Below are 17,444 nucleotides of genomic sequence, written 5' to 3'. Positions count from 1 at the left end.
ATCACACAGGCAGACAGGACTGGACACATTCTCCCTCATCATTCATTATCACTCAGGGAGTAATTCACTCAGCTTCCTGACTTTGATTATTAACATCACCACAACGTGGAGAGAAAGATCTGGATTCTTTCAAGAATGTCCAATTAATTTCCCTTTTTCAAAAACCGAGTGCCTCTCTTTTTCCTCTGCTGTTCTTTTGTTTAATTCATATGTCATCCTCTCTTTCGTTCCCCACCATTTCTTCCACCTGTACTGCTCATTTTATCCCAATCAGCATCTAATTGGCTGCTTCACACTCAGAGGATGGCAGAGATAGAGCAGTTTGTTACACCCAGACATGTGCAATGAGAGAAAAATCGAGCTTATTATGATGCAATCCTCTATGTGCCATAATTGACACATCTTGTTCCACTGAGAGAATTGTCAAGCACTGTGTGATCATCCATGAACATACCTTTCTTGCTATTGTACATGCCTCACTGCTGTGTGTCCTAACTGTGTGTAAATGTGTGTGTGTGTGTGTGGCTTATTTCTTCTCCTTTGTCTCAGCTGCGGCTTTTCTGTAGCTGAACTGCTGCAATCAGCAGAAAATTCATATTTTTATTGCATCCACTCACACTAAGCTTTCTGTCTCTCTCCGGCTGAGCTGAATGAGATTTAAAGAAGAATTACTGTTCAGGCAGCAGGAGAGAGAAGTACAGCCTCTCCTGACATTTACAGCACAGTACACAGTGATCAGGCTCCTCTTGAGAATTTAGTATTTTCAGAGATTTCTGACTCACTTTTGGCAATGTTTCTCTGGTTGTAGTCCTTCAGTATTGACTTCTTATAAAGTTTTGCATATTGCATAGACTATTGTCTTGCTGTGGCACAATTAGATGACAGAAAATAAAATGTATATCCCAGCAGACAGGCTCCTCATCTCAACGAATTAAGAAAATCCTCAAGAAATAGAGCTCTTTGTTTACCCTGCCCCACACACTTATTATTGTTTGTGTGTATGCATTAGGCACATAGCCTATTTTAAACAGATTGTCTTCTCTACTCATGAACACTGACAGCTATACGTTCATGTAAAATTTCAGCGGTGCCTTCTGTCTACCTGTTTTTCCTCGATCATTTGTTTTGCCTTCCATCCAGATCATGGTTGTCAGTCAGTGACCATTTGTACAAACCTGTCAAACATCATTCTGTGAGTCTCTGCCCTGCAAAAGACCTTCACTCAAGACAAAATACCCCCTGAACAGTCTACTCAATCTCTCTGTCTCACTGCGCTCCAAGTTCTTAAACCTTGATTTGAATGAGTGCAGTAATAACACACTGGGGACGTTTTTCACTCGTTTTACTATGAACTTCTGATGTAGTGTGTGTCTAAAGTCCTTGAATTACATTGTAAAGTTCACATTTGTGTCAAGATAGTGGGAGGGGAACATCTTTCTTCATCCAAGTAGCCATGCCAAGTTACAGTCAAATAGATTAGGTGGTGTGTTGTCAGTCTTCTCCCAAATGTATTTCCATTTTCATTCATTGTCTAATTCATATAAACAAAAAAAGCAATCATTGGTTTTATAAGGATGGATGTCCATTAAACAATGAATGGGAAATTAAAATGTTCAATAAACTGGATTTGTCTTTGCTGAGCAGGGTGTCCTCCAGTGATATGAGTGGAGGCTATGATAAATCACAAAGTCTGAACAAGCAGGGAGCACTGAGACAGCTGCTGCTGACTCCTCACTGGTCCTTTCTATAATACTTCAAAAAGCCCTGTGCCATCTGTGTGCAAAAACACAGTTACATGCAAAACTAACACACACTGCACATACTCTGAAAGTGCCTGCAGAATGCAGGTTAACATCACAAAGGACAAATTAAAACTTCATTTTTATAGAAGAAACACCTCACAGGGCATTTTGTCATCACTGTAAGATAAGTTTATTACCACAGCTTGTCTCACATTTGATTATAATGCTCGTCCAGTTTGTACCGATGCAACACTTCCATACAAGAAGCATTATGCATTAGTAACTTATCTTAATCCACTAGTACACTTGTTTCCTTTAAACTACATTTTACATGTTTTATGTTCACGATGAAAAATAACAAATAAAATCCAATCTCATTAAAAAATACAACAAAAAATTGTTACTGCCAGCTCAGCTTGTTTTGTTCTGTCTCTTTTCTCAGCTCTTGTTTGCTCTGCAACAGGAAGGATCTGATTAAAAACACGATCAGCAGGATGGCAGTCCTCGTGCCTTCTAATCAGACCATAATGGGAGTTTTCCATGCATTATCTCTGACTGGGATTTAATGAGACTTTAGGATGCATTATCTCAAAGTGAAATTTAATAGCAGTTTCCAAAGGGCATTTGTGATCCCATTTGCAGCCCTTTGCCAAGTCTGAGTCAGAGGAAACAACAGCAGGAAAAAGGTGGAGGGCTCCATAGTGGTGCTTGGAAACATACCTGCAACAGATGTTCAACCTCTGTTTGCTGCTGGGCCCTGGTATGACTTTCCATCTGGTTGCATTGCCCTTGTATTTTTGTTTGAAACATGAAGGCGGCACAGTGAGCGGACAGTGAGTGCCTGTCCTTTAGAAAACTCCTGGTTTGAACCCCTTTGGCAGTGAGTATCACCCCACTGAGGTGTCCTTGAACAAAGCTGTGAATCCTGTGCAGCTTCCAGGAGCAAAGTAAGACAGGTACAAAATGATTATCCTGGTGAACTTTAAAATTTCATAGAAAACTTTTCTTGCTCAGCTCACAGCTCACTATACATTCATGTGTCTAAAAAGTTACAATAATTCTATTATTATATTATCATTTTTGGGAATAAAAGAGCAATGAGGGACATTATTTTATTTGATTTTATTTTATACATCCTCTCTGATAAATATTTTTCTCTCTTTTTTTCCTTTTTAAGTTTCACTGATTTTCCAGTAAAAACAGGTTTCACAGACACTTGCTACTCCCATGCAACTACGATTACTACAATAGTAACCACGTGTCATACCATGCAGGACACAGTGTGCTGTAGGAAATGTTGGTGTTGGAGATAGAAAAAAAAAATCCACACATTGAAGACATGTGACAAAATGTATTCTGGAGTGAAGAGCTGCATTGTGCGCTGGTGATTTGCTTCTCTGGTCAAAGCTGTGGTGGAAAAATTGATAAATAATTGATTTCAGTCTAATGGGTGCATTTGTATTGTGTCTGTAAAGTGTCCTGTAATTTATGTGTGCACTGCACTGTGTCTTACCATGACAAAACAGCATTGCGAACTATTTGTTTATGGAATGCCTTTCCTTTTTTATACATATAATTGAAGAACGAATCCACCTTCTTGCTGTAAAGATGAACAGCCACACACTCCCTCTGTGTCGCTTGTTTTTTCATGTAACAGTACAGAGAACACTGTTGTGCATTAGGAATGGCAGAAAAGTCGTCACCTCAGCGTGTCAGCCTGTCCATAGGTTCACTTGCTAACATTATTCCTGCAAACCTAATTAACAATATCATACCATATCCTGCAATCCCTTGAACGCATGACAAGCAGCCAGGAAGGGAGTGTGAATCTATTAATATTTATGACTCCATTCAGCGGTGAACAGAAAAATGGACTAAATTAGCAAGTCTAATGCTTTGCACTGCAAATGGAGAGAATTGATACAGTATCTACAATCTAAATCATCAGTGGGTCGCTTCTATCAGTGTTGATTTTAGGGCCGAGGGCTCTGTTTGGGAGTATTTGCCTCATGAAAGAGACAGGCCTTATGAAGCTGTATAAACTACAGATGGTTAGGGCATCTGCATTACGTTTCTTTCTTTCTTTCTTTCCCCTCCTGTCTCTTTATCCATCCCACAAACTTTTAATGAGACTGTGTACAGCAGTGATTAGATTTAATGAGGTGCCAACAACCTTGGATTGACTCAACTCTGCAACACACTCACTAATTTGTGATACACCACAGCCAAGCCTCAGACCTTATGGCAAAAGCCATGTGAATGCAGAATGTCTCTGTTCCTTTTGGACTTTAAGCTCTGTGTAATTGGTTGAAAATATCAAGTCTTGACTGGAAAGTTAAAAAAGGAGAGACTTTCTTTTGTGTTTCTGTGGTCAGATTTTGTTTTTTTGTAATTACCCAAGAATGAGACAGAGATATCAAAGAAGGCTGAAAGATGGAAAAGAGGAAATGCGGATTGGGGTGAAACCAGAGACCAGGGGAAGACAAACTGTTACGACAAACTTATGAAAACGTGAATTCTTGATAAGAAAAGTGATTTTTGCTTAGTTATTAATTGCTGCATTTGTTTTGTATGAAGCCAAAATAAAACACGTTCTGATTAAATACTGATGGTCTCCATATTTATTTATCATCCAGCAGACAGTCATCAGACTGTAGAGGAAATGGCTGAGTCATAAGAACTTATCAAGCTGTGCTTTCAGACAATTTACTGCCTTCACTTTACACAAAGACAAACCAGTCCTCGTCAGGCCTTGGACTGACAAGGACTGAGTGCCTCCTTTCCACCAGTAATAAGCTACTTTAGCAAATCAACTCTGAGTGCATGTTTTCAATGGGATGTAGTACAGTCACATACACACACAAGCACATACACTACATAATAAGAGGATGTTGCTATGATCTCCCCTGTCCTTGATCTGGGTCATGCTCTCAGCAGTTGAGAAGGGCTCTCATTAGTGTGTGTGTGTGTGTGTACCACACACATGTGCTAGCTGCAGCACCAGAAATGTTATGAAATTCATCTAGTATAATGTGGCAGCAAGCCACAGGGATGGAAGCATTGAGAAAAATGTTGCAATTTGATGAGTCCTATAGGAAAATACGCACACCTTTCCCTTACGCTCACCATGAAAACAGCACAATTAATTTTGTTCATCATCCACAACTCTCAGGGTGATTTCCTCAGCTAGGTACAAGTAAAACTACAAAATCATAAAAATGGTCCATAAACGTTTTACATTTAACATTAACTGTGCCTCATTAAAACCAATAAAAATCAAGTGCAAACCCCAACAGATGAAACTGTTGGATTTATAGGGAGAATAAATGTCTTTTATTACTAACGACAGCCCAAAAAAGGAGTAAAAAATTTTGACTGATACCTGTAGTGACAAGCAGCTGATCTCCTTTCTAACAGAAAGCAATAAATGATGTTTTTCATTGTGGACTTCATGTATTTATGCAGCAATGTGGGTTTGAACTCAGCCAACTCATTCACCTGGTTTTACTGCCCTCAGACCTCTGGTCTTCTCAAAAAATTGGATGGGAGATCGGTTGCTAGTTCGACAGCGACGATGCCTTCACTGCCACTTTGAACTAATATCTGGTCCAAGAAACCCTGTTTATTCCATTGTCTTGTAGCACCTGAGGTAAACATTTTTATGCTTTGAAGACACAGCAACCATTTGGATTGTTCACCATGACATGGACACTCAGGTTCCACTCAGGTCTTGTATGTTACATGTTTAATGATTAACTTAACTATTCCTCCAGCGAGTTGGCAATTTTGGCTTTAAGAGAGATCAAATAGACACCAAAAATAGATAGATGGATGAAGCAGAAGATGAACACTGGACTTTAATTAAACAAATGCTTCATGTCTAATGCTTTCAGAGTAACCTGTCTAATAGCTACTTGCTACTCTAAAATTAGAACTGTTGACTTTGCCATTAGCTTCAGCGTCAGCATTTGACAATGTGATCACGTATCTCAAGAGAAAACTTCCTGGAAATGAACATGGAGCACTGCCTCATGGAACCACTACTGTGTATGCATCCTCAGACAGTACACTGTTTTAAAGCTAAGACCACTTAGCAAAAACAATCCCATCTGTGTTAACTATAAGGAATAGAAACAGAAGAAAAAAAAACATCCAATGATTTGTTATTTGTGAGCATTGTAACCTCCCTGAGGCTGAAGAACAACAGCAGCTAGTACACATGATGTCAGATTATAAAACCATTAGGGAAAAATATCTCCTAATGGGAGGACAAGATGAACCATCCAATGCCAAGAGTACACTAACCATTTCTTCCTCTCATTAAATCACCCTGTTTGGGGTGACTGAAGTCATACTGATAGGCATGATTCCTCTGTGATCAAATGAGCCAAGCCTCTTCTTGACCCTCTCTTCTTATGAGACCAGTCATCTATCTCTTTCTGACTCATTCACTCAAATGGGAACCACTCCTCCTTATTCACCCAGGAGAGAGATCACGGGCCGGAACAGATGAGATGAAGCACACAGCAGTTGTGAGATATGAGCCTACTGTCCACAGCAGACACAGAAGGGGAGAAGGACATTGAGCTTGTAAGGAAGTTTCTACTACTAAGTGCTTTTAGTAGTTTTATACAAACTCTTATTAAAGGTTTCAAACAATCATATAGAAAATTAGAGGGATTGTAAAAGAGATCCTTCACAGATATTCACAAAGAAAGAGTTTGTGAAGCCAGCACAGAGTGTCCTTGCTGCCATGTCCTTGTAGGAGCAGTCAAACCAACTGATTAATGATCCAGGAGTAAGAAACACACACAAAGGCAAGCAGGTACTTTGGGAATCAATTCATCACACTTTATTTTGTGTGACCCCGGCTGATGCAGTGGCTGGAAAGCAGCACAATACATTCTCAGCACAAATGTAGTAGTGTGATATAGAACACATACACAGTACATTCAGATGCACACACTGCTTTATGAGACGAGGAAACCTGCTGATTTTAAGGCAATCACTTCTTTATCAGTTCAATCACTTTATTGGAATGACTGTGGGAAGAAGTGTGTGTGAGTGGGTGTGTGACTTACGCAACTTACAGGGACACACTTCTGAGTTGAGGCAAGTAATTGGATACAATTGATACAAATGGGGACAGAAGCGTGTGTGTGTGTGTGTGTGTGTGTCACATTTCAATGTTTTTGCTGAAGGCACCAAATCAAACTACAGCACAAGGTGAGGGGCATGCTAGGCTTATTCCACATTGTCTTTGGACATTCTGAGGATGCTTCATTAAGACAGTGCCAGTGAGGTCACTAGGCCATTCCTCCAAAGACTTGCAGGTGCTTGTTGAACTGGTCAGCACTTTCTTTGGCCGTAAGGAGCTGCTTTTCACACCACTGAACCAGAGCCTGCTGCAACATTTCCACACGGACCTTCTCAAACCGTGTAATCTGAGATAAACACACATCACATAAATGTCAACAACAAGATAATGAGACATTCTATATGATGGAAATAAGGAATCCAACTGTTTCACCTCCTGTTTGGCCACTCTGCAAATGTGTTCAAATTCTGTCTCTGCTGCTTTTTTCACCTCTTCCATCTGATGAATATGGAGAGCACATCATTGTAATTAACACACAGGCACTTTTTAATCACTTTTCCTCTTAGTGTTCTATGCTCTATGGTGAAATCATGTTGGCAGGGTGTTGCTGACATCTGCTGGTCACAAAAAGGCATGCACATCTGCTCCTCTAATATGCTCTTATAAAGAAATGTCTAGAGACACTCACAGCAAGCTTCTTTACAGGTTTGGCCTTCTCTGCGTTTCTTTTGGTGCTCTCTAATTCCACCAGTTTACAGGTTCTCCTGAAGAGCATTTCCTACATTAGAAACAATAACCATATTACACACACAGAAGTGCAGGACAACATGTAGATGGTTAGCATTCATAACGATTTCTGAACCAGACAAGAAGACCTTTTCTGCTTCCTGGTGACGTGACTCCAGGTCCAGGCCTAGTCCAAGCGTGCTCATGTTGTTCTCAGCAACGCTTGTCATATTTTTCTGCCCACACACAGAGACATTATTCAGCAAAAGTGTACAGTAGGGTACAGTACATTACTTGATAAAGGACTAACAGCTTACCTTCATAGATTCAAAGACCTCAGAAAGTTTCACACAGACCCTGTGAGAAGAACATGTAAAAAGCACTCAAAAAATTAGCTTCTATAAACATTTCACAGCAGGCAGTGAGTTTAACTACATTTTGCATGTCAGCCTGGGACCAATGGTGCTGTTGTCTGACCTAGAGAAAGCCTGTTTGTCAGCATCCTCCCCTGGTTCCACAAGGAGGTGCAAAGCAGCTGAGAAGTGCCCACAGGCCACTGCTATTTCTGCAAACACAACATGTAACACAATAAAACATGACTTGGGACTAATGGGATTGTCACACAGATGGACACAAACACACTATGCAGTCCTAATATCACATGTTTAATCGGAACACACACAAAGCCTAAATTAACTGATGGATGCTTCTTCTTCCAACATTAAAGGAGCAGTATGTAGGATTTAGTGGTGTCCTGTGGTGATGTCACAGATAACAACTGTCTCACCTTTTTTTCAAGCCTGTCGATAAACCTGTACTTTGAGATTATATTATATGCCTATTCCAGAGGTTTTATGGAAGTTATGGTTATATTTAGAATAAAACAGACACTAAAGCAGGGTATGATTTAGTCTCATCCAAATTTTATTAGTTCTGACTCCAAATTTTTGCCTTCAACATGGTCCTGCACAAACCAGTGTGTGATGCAATGGCAGCCAGGTCTATTGCTATTATGTAATCTCCTGGCACTGTCCCTGAGAGAGGACTTGATCCTCCCTTATGTAGATAAGAGGGTGAACAAAGCTATCAAACACATTTATTTGTTTAAATGAAACTGAATTGATCTACCTAAACTCTACACACTGGCCCTTTACACTAAAGGAAACTTTATAAAAGAAGTTTCCTTACTTTGCTCAGTCAACACCATATCTAGGAATTTCTGCAAGGAAAAGGAAAGTTAAGAATTACACAGTGTGTGTGTCAGCTATTTGTTAAACATGACATATACTGCAGGTGACTGATTCACCTCAGCTGCAGTCTTGGTGCAGCTGGTGAGCACAAGGTTACGATCACGTTCAGTTTGGAAGAACTCATCCACATCCTGCTGACACAGTTGTTACAAAATGAAACACACTCACACATACTAATTCTGTATGTGTGTGTCCCAGCTGTGTACCTTATGGCCTTCTTTCCTCATCTCTTCCACAGCTTGACTCAGTCGGTTGAAAATGTTTTTCCTTATCTTCTGTCTGCCTGGAGGCTGTGCACAAAGATATAAACAGTACTTTTTAATAAAACTTATTTAACAGCACATACTCTAATACAATTTTTATTTAAGGGGCACACACACACACAGGGACTTTAATTATAGAGAAAGTACAACTTGTCTAACCCCTACCCTAACCTTAAGACATCTCTGTACCTTATATTTAATGGGACTTGCTTCATGCAAGGACACGTCCCCATAATCACCGTGTAAACAGATTTAGGTCTCTACAACATAATAAAATACCAGGACCACAGCTTCCTGGAAGACTGCTTTTGGCACACAGCAGTGAGAAAGTGCATGCTTACAGCTGCTAATGCTGGATATACAGCATTCCAAAATGAGGCGACACTCAGCCAGAGGCGTAATGTATTGTATCATCCTGAGCTGGAACACACCCAGCACTGACTAATGGCTCTGACTGGCTCATACTGTATACAGTGCAGGATATACATATATTTTTCTTTGGCCCTATATGCATACCTTTGTTTGCATTATACAATATACAATTCATAGCTTGTGAAGACTTTGTACAATTTCATTCTATACAGAGGTTTCAGTCTGACACATCTCAATTAGCTTGAATTCAAGGCTACACTGACAAAATCTGCCACTTTTATTAATTCAAAAAATGGAGGACACAGATACACTGTATGGACAAAAAATATGTGGACACTCAGCCACACTGTGTGCTTTTTCTGGTTCCCTGTCCAGCTCTGTTTGTAAAATCTGATGTAAGGTGATGAGGTCCCACCAGAGTGGGAAGATGTTTTTGTTTGAGCGTTTTTTTTGCAATTTATCATCAAAACTCTCATCTTATGCTCTAAAACTGCAACAATTAGTCAATAAATGGAAGTTTGGAAACAGTAACTTCGTCCACCAGTCTGTCCATAAAATGTCAGAACACATGAATCATTGATCATTGAAAATCAATGAATCACACAAACAGTCATTAGCTGCAGTATCTAGCAGACTGCAGTATTAAGATTTTTTACCTAGAAGTATTTGGGGAGGACTGGATTGGTCACATGAATGTCTTGCTTCTAAAGTAATATTGGTGAAAGTTTAACCATTTATTGTCCGTCTCTCTCTTAAAAAGATACACATTACACCTTGTTCTGTCATAAAACAATTTACTCGTAGCCTACGAGGTGCTACAGTGAGTAGCTGCACCCATCTGTCTGTCAAAATGGCCCTCAGTAAAACAGAGAACGTTAACATGGGGGTGTCTGGGGATTAACAAAACTCTTGGAGACAGCCTCAAGTGGCTATTTAAGAAACTGCATTTTCTGGATCTAAGATTTACTGCATGGTTGAATCAATAAGGCGGATTGTACAGAAAGGTATGAGACAGATCTACAGTAAAACACTGCCTCTGTCTACTTACAGCTGAGCTTGTCAGGAAGACCTCCACAGCTTTATTTCTGCAGAGTACACTGTGAGCAGCAACCTGTCGCAGGAAAGTTTCCATTGCTTTACAGTATGGCTGCCACTCCCCTAAACCAAGGATACCTGCAGGATAAACATCGACAATATATAATACTGAATGTTAGCTGACTGTATTTAGTGTCTTGTGGTGTGTACTCACCAAGCTGTTTCATGGTCTTGGCTGATGCATTCACTTGAGGTTTTGCAGGCAGAGGAGGAAACTTAAAAAAAGGAGAAACAGTGTTAGGTACTATATTGTGAGTTATTAAGTGGTTAAATGAGCACGTTTTATACCCCATTGGATGTTACACAATGCATCTCTGTGCACTTCATAACAAAGACAACCTCAGCACTACACACACTGTCATGCAAGGAAGTACAAAAAATACATCCTGTTGTCACAAAGTTTCATCATTTCATTCTCGTCAGTACTGGGTCTGAATAAAAAAACATAAGAGCATGAAAAGCTACTTCCTGATTACAAAGAAAGGGAGGATGTAACAAGAGAAAGGCAGGAAGGACTTCAGACAGAAAATTCTCCTCTGGAACATTTCACTTTGTAGTTGCACATTATGGCACAGTACACTGTAAAGGCCAATCCTGCAGCAGACATAAACACTTCAGAACAGGAGTTGTCAGCACTTCCAAAGAATCCACAGTTTAGTTTTGTTGCTTGATTGACCTGAGGAGTCACTAAACTGTATCAATCTGTCTGAAAACACGCACAGACTACAAGTCAATGAAGTGATTAGTGCAGGTGAAATAAAGAACTGACTATGACTCCCTGTATCCCGGGAACATCCTCCTGAGCAAACAGGTGCTGCTGCAGCCATTCAAAATCATCATAGGTCCGGTCCACATGGTACTCTCCTGTCCCAGACAACTGGAACACAGGAGAGACAACAGGTTTGTGTCTGTCCTGTAAAGGTGTTTTCAACTTAGTATAATCATATGCATAAATTTTCACAAATTAAAAATATCTTATGATTGTCATAATGTGAAAGCAGGATTGTATTATGTTTTGTGAGCAAAAATAATTAAATCTATTAAATAAATGTAGTAGAGCAGTGCAATATTTCATTCTGTGATGTGCTGGGTATAAATATCAGTGCACACACAGTAGATTACAGCAGGATATTATAGTAATCTTTGCAGCGACAACAAGTGAAGAGTGAATAATTTTCTTACCTTCTTAGATATGATGAGAAAAGTCAGTGTGTCTCCGTCTTTAAGGACTTCAGTAACTTTGATGTCATCACCATGGACACTCAGAACAGATGCCTCATCTTTAGCTTCTTCCTACAATCAAAAATGTGCCAGTCAATACACAACTACTCCTACAAACTAATTCACTTCACACAGCAAACTAATCTCTCACTGCGCCTGCAGTAAATGGCTGTCACATGATAATAGGAGGCTTTCATTAGCCGCTATGCTCACCATCATTGTCAATGGTGTGAATAAATGTCTTCAGTCTGTCTTTTTTCTTCTTTGTAGAAGGTTTAAATTCTCTTTTTCTGATTCCAGTGCAAGAAGAACGCTCGTCTGTTGTCTTTAGCGGTGCTCAAACTCCAACTGCTAAGAAGGCACAGGATATCCTGTGGGTCAAAGTGCACGATGGTCCTAAGAGAAATGGAGCAAAACGGTGCCAAATGTAAAGTGCTGGCGCAGGGAAATGAGACGATGAATGGTGTGTTATTCAGTAACTGCGGACCTTCGACACACCCGCACAGAAAAAAAAGTGCCAGAACGGTCCAATCAGTTATCTATCCGTCAGGCTTATGACCTCACAGCTGCTGAACTTACAAGTGATCCCATAAAAGAAGCACAATACACTCACTCAGGTAAAATTAGACTTTATTATCAATAAAAGAACATACAGTAAAATGTCATATGAAAAACATTTTGGAGATCTAGTAGTAGATGTGATCTTCCTCATTTTCATCTGCATCCCCATAATACAAGCTGAAGCTCTGCCCCTCAAAACTGTAACGTTCATACTGTTCTTCCTCATGGAAGCTCCACTGGAAGTATGGATCCTCCATAAAGGGACTGTCTTCAAACTCATCAGGGAAACTGAAGGAGAAAGTTGTCTCATGGTCATCATCAGGCTCAACGGAGGCCTCAGTTTTAAGGAACGCTTCATGTCCCACTCTGTCATACAGCCTCCTTTTCTCCTTGTTCAAGAGAACAGCATAGGCTGGAATAGATGCAGATGTCAGACAGTAATAAACCATGGAGTAAAAACTATTCCTTTTAAAGTGATGCAATACATAAGTCTAAAAATGTTGCAGACATTATTTACCTTCAGCAATTTCCCTGAAAGTCTTCTCTGCATCTGTGCTCTTGTTCTTATCGGGGTGATACTTTATGGCCAGTTTGCGAAAAGCCCTTTTTATCTGGCTGTCCGTTGCTGTTGTCTCAACATTAAGAGTATCATAGTAGTTTGTCTGTGAGACAGCAGCGGGGAGGACAGCGCAGAGGCAGAGCAGCAGCACACAGGCTGGCACACAGAGGAAGGCACCTTGCGCTGCCATGTTGATCACAGATGAGGAACTCAAACAAAACTGAACTGTTGATATGGACGTGAAGCTATCATCTTCATTTTACACGAGGTGCAGTGTGGTCCACAAGTCTGCAGTCAAAGGCTTCTGCAACGCGGCACGCAGATTTAAGTCACTAATTCTGACCGTCTGAAAAGCCTCGCCGGCATCTTTACACCGTGTACGAAATATTTCCTGTTCTAAAAGGGGCGAACACGCACATACTGCACACATACATGGCAGCTGTTCTGTTTTTTCACCACCAGAGGGCGGAAAACAACACTTCGAAAAAACACAGAGGAAGACGGAAGTCTTCTTCGTTGGTAATGAAAGATGCACCAAGAAATGTGGTAAACACAGCACTGGGCCTTGAGGAATTGCCAAAAATAACACAGCCTGTTTACTGTTGTTGGCAGAACTATCCACAGACAATTCAGTGGATTAGAAAGAGGCCATTCTACGTGCGCGTCACGCGGCATTTCTCTGGATCCTGCTCTTAGCTTCGACTCGGTAAGATAACGTTAGCGTAGAGAAAGATAATGTTCGCTAGCTACTAGCTATTTAGCGAGCACGACGAGCTCGTAGCACCATTTTAGACTCACTTATTTGTGAATACAGTACGACACTGTGCACTTTTTCCGAGCAGTTGGGTTGTCTTGCTTTAAACAACGGCTGCGGCCTTTAACAGTCGAAAGGCAACATGTCAGGGCTACTTATTAAATACGAGGTTTTGTCACATGCTAATATTTGAGCCATAGCTTTATTCATATTAGCCGTAGCCCTTTTCTGAACATCAGTAACGACATTCTCTTACTTCTAAAGCTCATATTTGGTTTTGGGTTTATGTTTTCTCTTGCAGACTGTTGATGAGCAGATTGCGTTACTCCGGGGGAAAAGAATTGATGACTTCTTGACTGGTGTATATGTGAATGTTTGCCAGATCACGTCAGTCACCTCCTCATACACATGAGTGCTACTTTCTTCTCGAGCTGGGCCAAGCGCCATGCCTGACCGGGACAGCTCCTACCTGGCAGGTGGTGGTGGGAGTGGTGGTAGTCTGGGTGAGGAAGGAGGACCTGGATCAGGTTTGGCAGGGGGGACAGCCGAGGGCAGAGGAGGTTCAGGCGGAAGTGTTGGAGGGAACGTCTCTGGTTCTGGGGGCATGGGGGGAGGAGGGGCGCTTGGAAACGGCAACGGATGTGGGAACAGTGGAGGTGGGCAAGGTTCTGGACTGGCCTTGGATGGTGTCTGCAGGGACTTCATACGCAATGTCTGCAAAAGAGGGAAACGTTGCCGCTTCAGACACCCAGACTTTAATGAGGTCCCTGACCTTGGAGTGCAAAAAAATGAGTTCATCTTTTGTCATGACTATCAGAATAAAGAGTGCATGCGCTCCAACTGCCGCTTTGTCCATGGATCTAAAGAGGATGAGGACCATTACAAGAAAACCGGAGAGCTACCCCTCAGACTTAGAGGAAAAGTTGCAGCACGTCTGGGCCTGTCCCCCATGGATCTCCCCCACAGTCGTGGGGAGGTTCCAATCTGTCGAGACTTCCTGAAGGGAGAGTGCCAGAGGGGCAATAAATGCAAATTTCGTCATGTCAAAAAAGACTATGAATATGAACCTTCCAGGGTGGGAGTGGGTGGTGTCATGGGGCCAGGTGTCAGTGGAATGGTGAATGCTGGGGGAGGAATGGGTGGTGTAGGGGTAGGAGGTACCTGCGGAGGAATGCAAGGACTTGTTGGAGCTGGCGGTGGAAGTAACATGATGGGGACAGGCTGCCCAAGCCTCGGTGGCTGCAGAGATCCAGTTATCTCAGGAGTTGGAGGAGTCGGTGGAGGTGGGATGGGTGGTTGTCTTACGATAAGTTCCTCTGGACAGCGGCGTTATGAGAGGAGCCCATGCTCAGTGTATGACCCTCTGCTCGAGAATGGGCTGTTTGATGCTGGTTCCCTGGAGGCCTCTATGGACCACACCACCCTACAGCTGAAGAGGCGGCGGCTGGAGGGGCTGCGCCTGACAGACGGCAGTGGAGGTGGTCACTATGAGTTGGGTGTTCAAGCTACTTTGCCACCTCGTCCTCTGGAGTACAGGTTCCTAGAGGAAGAAAACTCCCTGCTGAGAAAGAGAGTGGAAGAGTTGAAGAAGCAGGTCAGGATAAGCAGTAGAATATGACTTGTATTGATTAAAAGACCTGTCTGTTTAATATGGCACTTGCTGCCATAGGAAGGGGATGGCTTCATTATCTTTGAGATTTACCTATACCAGGCTGGACAGTGTGCCAAAAACAAACCATCATCAATATTAGTCACTGTGTAATAGTTGTACATGGTCACAGCAAAAAGTTTGGAGTTGGGTTACTTTTGACATTTAGATCGAATTGCACCTATAAGCAGTGTTGAAACGTCAATTACATACATGCATACTATCCAAAACGTATCACTTCATGTTACATAGGCCTGCTCTTCCTTGGATTTATTATCAAGGAGTAATGATCCTGACAATGCAGAAATTGTCTGACCTATTTTTGTTTCTCAGTGAAAGGAACAGCTGACTTGGAGGTTTTCCTTTGCAGCCACCTGACAAAATTTGATATAACTGGGAACATTTAATAAAGCAAATAGATTGTGTAACATCATAAGACACAGAAACAGTCTGGAAGGAATTAAATTTGGTTGGATCGTTTTGCAAACATGCATGTTGCTGATTAACAAATTAAATATATAACACCAGTGTTATAAAACCATGGCTGCAAATAGTTTTCTATTTTCTATTTCTGCAAATAGCAGTAATTGTCTTTTTCTAAACAATATCTTGTGTGTCTCTCAGGTTTCCAATCTCATTGCCACAAATGAGGTACTCCTGGAGCAGAATGCTCAGTTCCGCAGCCAGGCCAAGGTGATGACGCTGTCTTCGACTCCTGCACCCACTGAGCAGAGTCTGGCACCCCCTGTAGGCGCAGTTAGTTCCTACAATCACAGCATTGCCCAGACTCACACCACCCTTAGCAGCGCTGGACTGCAACCCCGCCCTGTCACCCAGCAAGACCTGGTTGCTCCCACCGGTGCTCCTGCAGCACCCCCAACTAACGCAGCGCCGCCAACAGCTCCTCCACCCCACCTCAACCCAGAGATTACCCCCCTCTCCGCTGCACTTGCGCAGACCATTGCCCAAGGAATGGCACCACCAGTTTCCATGGCACCTGTGGCTGTATCTGTGGCACCTGTGGCTGTATCAATGACACAGCCTCTCCCTGGCATCACCATGAGTCATGCCACTACCCCAATGGTGTCGTACCCCATTGCAAGTCAAAGTATGAGGATCACGACTCTGCCTCACTGAATGAGGGCAGGAAAATAATACCCATGAGTCAGACAGTAGCATCTTTTATGGGGATTTTTTTTTAAATAAATGACCTCAGACACAGTTTATGAAAGAACAGTGACAGCAGTGAGACAAAGACCGTTTGTCCACCAGGGGGCAGGATAAACACTTATCACTCCCTAAATGAACTCCTGTGTTTTGTGGCAAATTAACAAATATAGTTTGTTATAATAGTAGTATAATAGTTTGTTTTTTGTTCTGCAGATTGACTTACCTTTGAACTCTGTTAAAAGTCTTTGGATTTGGAAAATCAAGATTTTTTTTTCATCCATAGACACCAAAATGGCAAACTCAAAATATGTCAAAGGGACAGTCCCCTTATAAAAAGTTTCATATGTTCATATTTTTCTTGTGGCCTACTGTGCTGTCTGTGCATCTGGATTGGGTTAATGTGAGTAATGTATATTAATTAGGATTAGTTGTGTGCTTCCTTCATGCAATGAAACCAGATGGTACTCTGCCTCAAAAGCATCTAAACGATACAAGTTGGACAACTTGTTTTATTTGTTCATTGTGTGCCATGACAAACAGGAACTCTGATCTGTTAAACTACCCCTGGCAGCTGAAATTTTGTTCAGTAATTTCAGATTTCTAGAGGAAGACTGTGCTTTTGAGTTTGTCAACTTTTGTTGTTGTTCCAAGAACTAACTTAGCTTCTCACACCAAAGCTCATGCCATCTCAATGGATACATAGTACCGCAGGGCACAGGAAAAATAAGAGATTTTTATTATAGACTTGCTCCTTTACGTTATCCTCACTGTTTCAACTGCTCTGCTATCCATTGTGGTAACATTGAAAACATTGGACGCAGTTTGTGTTTATACTTTTGTGGATTTCTCTGGTGTTCATTAACTTTGGTACTTTGCACATTCAAAAACAATAATAACATCAACTCAGTAGTGAGTCTCATTAGTCCTGAGTCTGACTCTTTGTTTACTGGCATCCATTGTTTGTGTTTACTTTTCATACCCACAG

At 41.5% G+C, this 17,444-nt stretch overlaps 3 protein-coding genes across 5 annotated transcripts; 1 reads left to right on the top strand and 2 right to left on the bottom strand.

Moving 5' to 3' along the window:
- Positions 1–6,568: 6,568 nt before the first annotated feature.
- On the bottom strand, positions 6,569–12,227 carry LOC114436223 (sorting nexin-6). 3 transcript variants are annotated; one of them, XM_028406386.1, is made up of 14 exons: positions 11,981–12,227; positions 11,729–11,839; positions 11,316–11,459; positions 10,701–10,761; positions 10,500–10,624; positions 9,023–9,106; positions 8,873–8,947; positions 8,755–8,785; positions 8,044–8,131; positions 7,884–7,923; positions 7,716–7,802; positions 7,529–7,618; positions 7,273–7,338; positions 6,569–7,186 (listed from the first exon to the last, which is right to left on the bottom strand). In XM_028406386.1, exons 1-14 carry the CDS (start codon positions 11,984–11,986, stop codon positions 7,049–7,051), a joined length of 1,146 nt encoding a protein of 381 aa, XP_028262187.1. In that variant the 5' UTR covers positions 11,987–12,227; the 3' UTR covers positions 6,569–7,048. The 3 variants fall into 3 exon arrangements, with proteins under 3 accessions (XP_028262187.1, XP_028262188.1, XP_028262189.1); XM_028406387.1 differs by having other exon boundaries at positions 11,316–11,423; XM_028406388.1 differs by lacking the exon at positions 8,873–8,947.
- A 153-nt stretch (positions 12,228–12,380) lies between these two features.
- On the bottom strand, positions 12,381–13,316 carry LOC114436482 (dnaJ homolog subfamily B member 9-like). Its single transcript, XM_028406759.1, has 2 exons — positions 12,846–13,316; positions 12,381–12,740 (listed from the first exon to the last, which is right to left on the bottom strand). Exons 1-2 carry the CDS (start codon positions 13,075–13,077, stop codon positions 12,454–12,456), a joined length of 519 nt encoding a protein of 172 aa, XP_028262560.1. The 5' UTR covers positions 13,078–13,316; the 3' UTR covers positions 12,381–12,453.
- A 70-nt stretch (positions 13,317–13,386) lies between these two features.
- Positions 13,387–17,381, top strand: zc3h10 (zinc finger CCCH-type containing 10). Its single transcript, XM_028407327.1, has 3 exons — positions 13,387–13,593; positions 13,943–15,235; positions 15,914–17,381. The coding sequence occupies exons 2-3, from the start codon at positions 14,087–14,089 to the stop codon at positions 16,424–16,426; spliced, it is 1,662 nt and encodes a 553-aa protein (XP_028263128.1). The 5' UTR covers positions 13,387–13,593; positions 13,943–14,086; the 3' UTR covers positions 16,427–17,381.
- Positions 17,382–17,444: the final 63 nt, after the last annotated feature.

The sequence above is a fragment of the Parambassis ranga genome, chromosome 5 (genome assembly GCF_900634625.1).
Source record: "Parambassis ranga chromosome 5, fParRan2.1, whole genome shotgun sequence".
In the NCBI taxonomy this organism is placed as follows: domain Eukaryota; kingdom Metazoa; phylum Chordata; class Actinopteri; family Ambassidae; genus Parambassis; species Parambassis ranga.
Note: the sequence above shows the minus strand (reverse complement) of the source record. Positions and strands in the feature narration are given on the sequence as shown.

Bases quoted from the DNA above. Each gene is read 5' to 3' on its own strand.
- LOC114436482 (XM_028406759.1), bottom strand. From the start codon at position 13,077: ATGGCAGCGCAAGGTGCCTTCCTCTGTGTGCCAGCCTGTGTGCTGCTG. The intron at 12,741-12,845 runs GTAAATAATGTC...CATCTATTCCAG, and splicing joins TTTCAGGGAAATTGCTGAAG to CCTATGCTGTTCTCTTGAAC.
- zc3h10 (XM_028407327.1), top strand. From the start codon at position 14,087: ATGCCTGACCGGGACAGCTCCTACCTGGCAGGTGGTGGTGGGAGTGGT. The intron at 15,236-15,913 runs GTCAGGATAAGC...TGTGTCTCTCAG, and splicing joins TGGAAGAGTTGAAGAAGCAG to GTTTCCAATCTCATTGCCAC.
- LOC114436223 (XM_028406386.1), bottom strand. The intron at 10,625-10,700 runs GTGAGTACACAC...TTTATCCTGCAG, and splicing joins CAAGACCATGAAACAGCTTG to GTATCCTTGGTTTAGGGGAG. The intron at 7,619-7,715 runs GTCTTCTTGTCT...TTTCTAATGTAG, and splicing joins GTCACCAGGAAGCAGAAAAG to GAAATGCTCTTCAGGAGAAC.